This window comes from Eleginops maclovinus, chromosome 21, assembly GCF_036324505.1.
Source record: "Eleginops maclovinus isolate JMC-PN-2008 ecotype Puerto Natales chromosome 21, JC_Emac_rtc_rv5, whole genome shotgun sequence".
In the NCBI taxonomy this organism is placed as follows: domain Eukaryota; kingdom Metazoa; phylum Chordata; class Actinopteri; order Perciformes; family Eleginopidae; genus Eleginops; species Eleginops maclovinus.
The window spans coordinates 2742062-2752258 of NC_086369.1; the positions used below are offsets into that span (position 1 = coordinate 2742062).

The following is a 10197-nucleotide window of genomic DNA, read 5'->3' on the forward strand; positions in this document are numbered from 1 at the left end:
CACTTTAATGAGGGTGGTGACACAGGGCAGAGGAACAATCCCCGCCCACCGCAGGATGAGGCGCTAATATACAGCGGCTGCTTTAATGACCGCGGCATTTACCCAGAGCATGGGCAAACATCTGTCTTTGAACGGTAATAGATTTCATGTTTTCCATTTCATTTCCTATCCAATTCCTTTGAATCACCTCACTGGTATAACAAATCTCCCTTGAATTCAAACGTTTTGAAACAGTGTCTTTAATTTAGATTATTGAGTTTCTCTCTACTGGTTTGCTGTGTTACATAATGACATCACTATGTAGCACTCATGCTTCTATTGGCTAGCACTCCCAACTGTTTGCACGTGATAGGCTAAGGGGCGGGACCTCCATTAGGATGACCAATCACAACAGAGCCGGCCAGCTAACCAATCAGAGCAGACCCTGAATCTCAGTTTGTATTTGCTGTTCAGAAATAGTTTTGTGGTTGACATACAATCTTTATTTTATAGTGCTTCAGATCGTGTTCATTTATTCTATGAAACAATGTTAGCACAGCACATGTTTAGCTTAAACATCCATCCCTACCTGGGTCTTTAGAAATTTACAGAAAAGCACAAACACATGGAGTTAACAGCACTGATCTTGTTGTTGTCAGTATTGGATTGTTTTCGTTGTCATGGGAAATGAAAGCGGAACAACACACCTGAACTCTGGTGATTTAGTATTGCACTTACAAAAGTTGGGTGACTCACAAGAAACAGCTTTTAAAAAATGATGAGGATCAAAAAATCTGTGCAGCAGAGGTAAATGCGACACAGTGTGGACTTAAAGTGGCGAGTTATTCCTGATGTGGAGGAATATCGGGACAATTTGGCAGTGTGTTGACTTTCCTAGGGACATGTCAATACCATCCATACCTGAATCTACAGATATGAACGGAGTCATTTGTCTTGTGGAACGGCAGAACACAGAGGCGATGAGAGGCGGTATCGATGTGACTAAAATCAAACTAACCTCGTTCCTCTGGCTTCATTAGGCTTCCAAACGTCCACTTATCGAGAGTCCCTGAAAATGAGCTGTGAAGGTAACGGAGGATCATTGCATTGGCACTTCACTCAATATCTGCGCCCTGAATGATAAATTGCTTGGAGGGCTTAACCGAGGCACAAAAAGTCCAGGGACTGGAAGTGGACACATAATAACAGTAATATTCACAGTGTTCAACACAAAAGTTTCAAAGTGCTTCACAAAGCAATAACCAGAGCGTCAGTGACGGAGGGGTCTGTCCACATATGTATCATCTTTGACATAAGTAGGGTCATTGTTTATTGAGCATTGGCATTTTATAGAGTTTGACAGCTGGTCTAATAAGTTTGTTGAGCGTCATTTCATCAGGGGAACACTGGGGACCTCAGACCTTTACAGAAGTAAAAGTACCAGCACAGCCATGTGCAAATGCTGCTTTCATAAGACTACTCAAGTTGAAGTATAGATCAAGTATCTGCAGACCGAGAAAAACAGATGTGTTGGAGTCCTAAATAAACAAACAACTTATGAGGAATCTGATCTGCCTAAATGTGTATCAGTCAGATAACGTGTTATCTAACCCTGTATCACTCCACCATACCCTGCTGCCCTCTTTCTATTGGACAACAGAGCATCAGGATCTTCTCTGTTGTCTCTCTCTCTCCCTCTCTCTCTCCCCCCTTCTCCCTCTCTCTCTCTCTCCCTCTCTCTCCCCTTCTCTCTCTCTCCCTCTCGTTCCCCTTCTCTCTCTCCCCCCTCTCTCTATCTCTCTCTCTCTCTCCCTCTCTCCCTGTGTGTCTGTGCTTTGACTCCCTCACAGCTCTGTATCAGACAGACGGTCTAACTGATCCACCTAAGAGTGCAGCTGCTGTATAAACACTTTGTTTGGGGACCTGTGGATCAAAGAGGGGCCAGACCCCGAGTCTGGATTTCAGAGATGCTGAATCCAGAGCTTTTGGAAATCAGCGACCAGTAAGAACTTTGAGAGAGACTTAAATAAGCCGCACATCAGCAGAAAAAGTGTGGAGAGGAGAGGGACGAGGACGCGAGGGGAGGGGGGCTGTGCTTTAAAAAGTTAATTATACATACCAGCTAAGTGTAGAACCGCTACACTTGTTTCTCTTTAAAGGGTACCTCACCAGCCGGCAACATTTCACCAAAAAGCAGACAGCCGGATCGTCCTGCGCTGACGCGGCTGGTCGGCAGGAAGCGGCTGGTAGCGGCGGGGGTCCTGGGGGTCGTGATGGTTCTGGTTCTAGTCATCCTCATCCCGGTTCTGGTCAACTCAGCGGGGACAGCGGCACACTACGAGATGCTCGGTACCTGCAGGATGGTGTGCGACCCATACGGAACCAAATCTCCCACCAGCACCGCCTCGACGGACCCGGCCCGAGACAACAGCCTCGTGCAGTCTTTACCTACTTTTATCCAAGGTGCGAAAGGGGAACCGGGTCGTCCAGGTAGAGCAGGTCCGAGGGGACCTCCTGGTGAGCCGGGACCGCCTGGTCCAGCGGGGCCACCTGGGGACAGAGGTGAGCCGGGCAGACCCGGGTTACCGGGACCTCCGGGGTCCGGAGGAGCTGCAGGTGCGATCAGCGCGGCCACCTACAGCACCGTGCCCAAGATCGCCTTTTACGCAGGGCTCAAAAAGCAGCACGAGGGCTACGAGGTGCTCAAGTTCGACGACGTGGTGACCAACCTGGGAAACCACTACGACCCCAGCGCGGGGAAGTTCACGTGCTCCATCCCCGGGATTTATTTCTTCACTTACCACGTCCTGATGCGGGGAGGAGACGGAACCAGCATGTGGGCAGATCTGTGCAAAAACAACCAGGTAACAAAAACTGAGTTGACATTGCGGTCTTGGTGTAAGAGGGTGCAGTTTTTGTTTTGTAGACCTGTTAATGGAGTCAACACTTCAATTAATTCACCTAAAGCCTTCACATCAGATACAGCCTGATATAAAGTGAACTGTGTGTGTGTGTGTGTGTGTGTGTGTGTGTGTGTGTGTGTGTGTGTGTGTGTGTGTGTGTGTGTGTGTGTGTGTGTGTGTGGTAATGGGCCATAGGTCAATGGGCTTAATGGGACTGAGGGTCTGAGGTCAGGGTCTGAAAAGGAGACAGTAATTACTGTTCCTGTGGCCCTTATGAGTCAAGATCTCTCCATCACTGAGTCTGCACAGAGAGAAGTCGGAGCGCTGTGTTCAGAGAGCCTGTCTAACATTGTGTAAATGAACTAAAGATTAAGTGTCCCTGAACTCTCTGTAAGAGTGTAAAATGAATCCACGGGACAGCAGTGCTGCGGAGCCCTGTGGCCCTTTGTACATCTGATATATGATCTTCATTTCATCTGGTTTCTCTTTAGCCATTTCCAGATTTCATTAAATCAGAACAAGAGGGACGATTTCTCTGTGATCTCAACATTTCTCAGTCTTTTCTGTCTCGCCCAGTAATCATGGCGAGCATATTTTTTGTATGGAAATTCCAAAATGTAAAAAGACACAAGTTAATCCTGCATTAAAAATGGTAAACCTAAGGATCTCATTAGGAATTGTGATTAAATATATACACTATTTCAAGCACCATGCGGGCATTACATTAGAATTGCACATACAGTAATTGTAGCTGCAGAAATGCATCAGATTTAATATTTGCAGATGTAAGTAAAACAATTAACGCATGTCGCCTTAGACACCTCATGTTACTGTAAGACTCCCCAAAGGTTCCTGGTAAAAATGCCAAGTGTTTTCCAGCTCCTTTCCAGTTCAGTTCATTAGTTTATAAAATATTGTTATGTCAAGGCATTAAGGGAAAATGTGCGGTCAGCTTTTTAAATACCTCTGCACAATACCTGGGAAGTGCTCCTTGGAGGTTTTCAGAAGAAAAACCTGCAGCCACTAATTGTTTGGTGCATTTTAGAATAAAGTGCAGGAAGTAATTGATAAATAAAACGATAATGAGGCCTGAGGATGTGCAGGGGCCCTTTGCTGCCTGTGTCTGCTCGGCTGTGTGTTCCCTCACAGTGTCCTGCTCTCAGTGATCAGCCTGTCAGCAGCAGATCTAATCCGCGGGGCAAACCAGAGTTTGCAGCGTCGCTCCACCAAGCAGATCCCCCCGCTGTCAGCCCGCTGCTGTAATGCTGCTGCAGACAGAACACTGCAAACATGTCTGGGATTAAACCAGCGGAGCCACACACCGTGACAAATCAGATGCTGCTCCAACACATGTTTCAATAACAACTGTGTGACTTTTGGTCAGACCGGAAAAACCCTGTGTGAATCATCAACACATGAAGGACCTGCCTACTGCCTTGGAATAAGATCCAAATTAAAATCAATGCATTTGCTTTTCATTTGAATAGCTAGTTTCCATTTTACCTGCTTTTGTTCCTAAACTCACCTTAGTACAATCATTTTCTAAAATCATCATGAACTTAAATTGCTCATTGGCATAGTTTTCACTTGTTTTAGGAAAACCCCCAGAGTGCTGCAGTCAGATGGAGATTTCTGCAGGGTAAATATTGAAACTAGAGTTTTTCCCTCTTTCGTGACAGTGTAGAGAAAGACTGCAAATTGGGGGGTGGGGGGGTTTGATATGCTACAAAGGTCCTGTGCAGGAATAGAACCCAGGAACGTTGACGTGCAGTACGACGACACTCTGACTTTCTCCCTTTTGAATAACATCTGGCAGTCATTGCATCATTTTCTTTCAAAAGGTGTATGAAGCTATACTATCAGATTGTATTCTTATAGTCACCGATAATAATTTGCTGTTATCCAGACATGGATTGATGACGTACCCAGCGTGAGGGTGCAGGCTGCCAGATGAAGGTGAAGCTGAGCAGCCTCTTATTTCCCCAGATTCTGACAACAGATGCGATCTTCGTCTTTGTCCTGTCCTCTGTATGCAGGCGCCGCCAACCATCAAATATAAAATAATATTCCAATCATATACGTTTGAAAAACATCAATCTGACAGTCAGTTCAGCTGCATAATGAGTACTTGCTACGCACACTATCCTCTTAAACTTAGTAAAAATACATTTGTTGCAGGACTTGCTCGGTGGTTGGTTTCCAATGTCTGTCATGTCTTGTGTTCTCACAGTTCGTTTGCAACCAACCGCTCACAGGAGCGAGCGCTGATATGTCTCCGATGTGCTGCTTTTGTTGGCAATCTATACAAAGTGTTGTTGTTATTGCAGGGTCAGGGCTAAAATCATGCTGTTTGAACTCAAACTGGTCAAAGGTTGCTGAAGTATCTCGCTGAAGTAGCTTGCTTGCCCTACCTCGATTTGATCAGCTATTTGGCAAAAATGGTAATCGTTCTTTGCCAGGGGAATGACTGTAATGGCACTTTAGCGACTCCTTCTATCTATAGATGTGACATGACAACCTTACAGAAGTTATGAAAGCACATTTGGAGGCACAGGCTGTGTCTGTGGATTGAGCATTTTGATAACGTTCACAGTATTTATATAGCACCAAGTCCTGTTTTATGGTAAAAAAATAGGCATGAAAACTCTCCTTTTCACAGTCAGGGACATTCAAAGAAGATGGTAACTGCTGTGAGCACAAATACTGTGTGCCTAAAGCGCAATGTGAAAATAAAAAGCTGAGATTAACCCCTCTGTGCCCAGCAACCCCGGGACATTGTTATAAACTGCTGGTAAAGATAAGTGCAGATTTATTAGATTGGTACACCAGATAAAGAAATAACTAGCTTCTCAGGAAAGATGCTTTTATGCTTCCTGTGTGTGTTATTAAGAGAGGATGACACCTGGTGAAGATCAGGCTCAGGATATCGGGCATCTTATGGAAAGGATTACCAAACATGACAGCAGAAGGACTAAATGATAGGATTAAGATTTATCAGATTTGAATCAGATTAATCCCATTTTGAAATACAAGATCATCTCAGTCAGTCATATTTCGTGGTTAAAGCACAGATGCCCTGTTTAGTATCACCATGCTGTAACCCAGGGACCTGACCTTAAGTGATGCAATTACCTCATTACTTCTCTAACCAGGGGTGTATTTAGAGTCCCTCTTTAGTCCTCTTCAAGGCACAGCACAGTGATCAGCCATTAAGACCATACACGGGCTCATGTGAATTGCTGCTACGATATTTTCTGAATGTTCATGAACATATTTTCAGCTCTGGTTATTGCTGCTGAACAGGCTGCTACAGTTGTCTTACATTATGGTCCTAATGTGGCTGTCAAAAAAAGAAGAGTGGTATGCAACTTAAAGAAAGACAAAGGCTTCATGAGATAATTAGTTCTCTTAACTCAATATTATGTGGACATATTCTTTGATTCCTTTATGGTAATGTGACCGAACACCTGCTACGGAGGTCAAAATATCCTTACTGGCCTTTCATTGAACAAGAGCTAGCTGTCATCATCACTGCACAGCTAAAAGTGTGTTCACAATATTGTAATATTTAGAGTGTAGGCATTGTCTGAAACATTGTTTTTAAGAAACTAGAAGAAATGTAGGGTTGGTTTCCAGCGTGTGGTTGAAGGTGTTGCAGTGACTCGGCTGTCTTGACCTTGGAGGAGAGTTCATTAGGGCCACTGTGGAGCCGCAACAGAGGATAGCTTTGATGGACATGAGCAACAGGAGTGATGGAACAACACTTAGAGATGTTGGAGAATGAACTCTGGGACCCGCAAAGCATGGGCACTACCGCTACGTTGAATCCCTGCTTATATTTACTGACTTACTGACTATTTTTGTCATAGAGCATAACATTACACTCTCTTGTATTAACCACAGATGTTATTCCCAAGTTGCAACACCTTCCACAATGTGGGATCTGAGTGTTTGTTTCCACTATTTTGCATGACTGTTTGTGTGTGTGCGTCCCTGCAGGTGCGTGCCAGTGCCATAGCCCAGGATGCGGACCAGAACTATGACTATGCCAGTAACAGCGCTGTGCTGCACCTGGAGCCAGGAGACGAGGTGTACATCAAACTGGACGGGGGCAAAGCTCATGGAGGAAACAACAACAAGTACAGCACCTTCTCCGGGTTCATCATCTACGCGGACTAGACGGCAGCGACACCTTCGTGACCTCAGCTTTTACAGACCTCGTGGCCAAATCCTTCGCCGAATCTTCCTCAGACTTACTCTTCAAAACACGTGTGGACTAACCAATACATCCGCCTTCATGACCCGCATATTATTTCAGTTTCTATATTTTTGACGACATCAATTCGGATAACAGCATTAATGAAACGATCGGAAGTGTGGGATCCTGTCTGTCACATGGGGAGGAGTGCACGACACATCCGTTAGCGGTAGCCTTCTGATGTTATTAGAAGTAACGGTCTTAAAGGAGGTGTTAATAGGCATCATTACGAGGAATGAGTTACACTGATGTGTCATCACCCTCACATTTGATTGGTCGAAAGAGAAAATCTGATAGAATTAGAGGAGAGTATATCTGGAAAACTGACAGTGGGATAACTGTGTGCAATATCTAATATATAAATGATATTCATGGTGATTATCTAAAAGAAGGTTTGTTGGTTTTTGATACCATGCATTGATTAAGTTAAGAAAAAGCTGGTAACACTTGAAGTGCATTTTGAGCAGCAGCCTTTCAGCGTCAAAACACTATGACATCTTTCATTGAAGAGCAAAACGAATGAAATATCATCTTTTTTTCAAATAACACATGTGGTGATATCTTAGCATGGCTTTGTAGCACCACTTCCACCAAGTGTTATTCAAAGGCTTTCATTTTTTACACATTTCTCAGCGAGAACAGATAGAAACAGCTACAGGCTAGAGATACACATGTATGTTTTACCCAAAGTAGCTTCCATTGATGAAGGAGACCTCATGTCTTTGAATTATTTAGATTTATTTTAATTCAATATATATTTTTTAATCATATTAGATTGATCTAAATGGAGGGATTTAGTATTTTCTCTAAAATTAAATTGTTGGCAGTTCAACAAAATACAAAATAATTCATGACCTTAGTTTTTCCAAAAATCCAGGCAGATTACAGAATGCTTTTCAAGTCTTTGTTCTGAAATACACTTAATACTAAATGAATGAATAGAAGAAAACAACTGTATTTCCCAAGATTTCAGACGGTTCCCTGTCTTAACCATATTGTGAACTCAAGTACCCTGAATGACATTTGTGTGTGAGCTGTTTAAACTCAGTGCTTCCTGAGATGCAGTTGCTGAAAGACACATATTTGTGTTGTTTCGGACATATAATCATTTGAGTATTAAGGCTTCAAATGTGCCTTTTTTGCAGAGTACATTTTTGACTTGTCCCAAAAGTAAAAGCACAGGTGTAAAGGATGAAACTAACGATGGCTGGATCCCATTTAGCTGCTTTGATTTCAGGTGCCTGGTCTGCACATGCCAACATTGTTAGCGTCATTATCAAACCTGACAGCATCTAAATGTGTGCTGTGGGAATGGCTTCTTCCAATGAACCAGTTACTTACCATTGCTGTTGGTAATTGACGGTAAAGGTTGAACCCTTGGGAAAGCGTAATACTTGCTGATCTTGCCAGAGGAGCAGACTGAGTAGTGTGTGAGATGCTACTTCAACTGGAGGCTACCACCTAACCCTAACCATACACAACACTTCAGTATGTATCACAGTTCAAATAGAAAGATATTAAAATAGAGTTTTATGTTTTGATGTGTAATATAATACAAGAAAGTATAAAGTTTATTTAATTACAGCTCTGACCCAAACACGGACGGTCATTTTGGGGTGATTTTGACTGAAAGGATGCTTGTATTGGAACCAGTGCTGTGAACTGACTACAACATTTGGAAACTCCAAATTGAGTGTCCCCATGTAGGAGTATCTTCACATGGCATCAACAAATATGGCAAACCAGTTCCAACTGAGCAGGAGCCACCATCCCTGAGTGGATCCAATATGTGTGCTCCTCTGATGTGTGTCCTGGTAGCCTTTCTGGCGATGTGTATTGAAATAGTGTGGCCTGATTGGCTGTGGGTCAGCCCTGGTGTGTGATCATACTCCTTCGCCCTGACCAAATGTGTGAACTGAAAGCACTATGCAGAAGTAGAGAATGTACAGTGTCATAGAAAGTGTGCGTCACTGTAACGGGAATCATGTGTAAATACTGTAGTGATACAAACTGTTCTTATTTTTTCTGCCTACCCCATGTACAGAATGCTAGAAGAGTGTATACTGATTTTAAATACTTGATTAATCAACTCATTATTCAGTAACCACTGATTGTCTTGAAGTTCTAGCCTCACCAGTGTATTGGTGTGAAAGGCATATGTATGGTAGATACAGTGTCAGGTGTGTGCAATACTATAAAACACGTTGCACTCTTCTTCTGTCTGACAACAGTCACCTGTGTTACCTCAAAAATGTCTCCATTAAATGGACTAATGTAACATGTGTTGACTGATTTATTTCATGTTCAAATGGGGAGAACTCAAGAGGACTCGTGTTTTTAACGTGAGTCTCCAAATTACCTTCTTAGATAGAAGATAGAATCGGAGGATGAACCCTCTTTATTAGTCACACACATGCACACAGCAGAGCACACACAGTGAAATGTGTCCTCTGCATTTAACCCATCCTAGTACTGGGAGAAGTGGGCAGCTATTGTGCAGCGCCCGGGGAGCAATGGGGAGGGGGGATTGGAGGTGTCCGGTGCCTTGCACAGCAGGGCCTAGGAGGTGAATTTGGACCTCTCCAAGTAGCAGTCCACTTTCCATATTTCAAGTCTGTTCGGGGACTTTAACCGGCAACCCTACCATTCCCAGTCCAAGCCCCTACTGACTGAGCCACTGCTGGACAACTCATCAAGTAAAATGAATGTCATGGTATCATTAAAGACTTACTTATTACTATGGCCAAGTAAACAAGTGTATTCATGACATCTACTTAGATGACTTTGAAAAAAGGGTTACAATATGATTTAGATGCTTCTGGATTAATTGCACGATATGATCATAGGTTTACTGTTAACATGGTGGAGATATTTCATATTTTCATTTATTTAAATGTGCCGCATCTTGCCCTAACCTGTATATCGCTAAGGCTAATTAAAAAGAAATGGACTGTGGTTCAGGGGACTATTTCCTATTTCCAGGAATACCTATTTTTGAGTATGAACCACCAACAGTTCAACAGTGGATAGATTGATTAGTAAATATGAAATTTAGCA

At 43.2% G+C, this 10197-nt stretch overlaps 1 protein-coding gene across 1 annotated transcript; it reads left to right on the plus strand.

Annotated features, from left to right (window-relative positions):
* Positions 1-2228: 2228 nt before the first annotated feature.
* c1ql3a (complement component 1, q subcomponent-like 3a) lies at positions 2229-9390 on the plus strand. The gene is made up of 2 exons (XM_063912809.1): positions 2229-2843; positions 6882-9390. Exons 1-2 carry the CDS (start codon positions 2253-2255, stop codon positions 7059-7061), a joined length of 771 nt encoding a protein of 256 aa, XP_063768879.1. The 5' UTR covers positions 2229-2252; the 3' UTR covers positions 7062-9390.
* Positions 9391-10197: the final 807 nt, after the last annotated feature.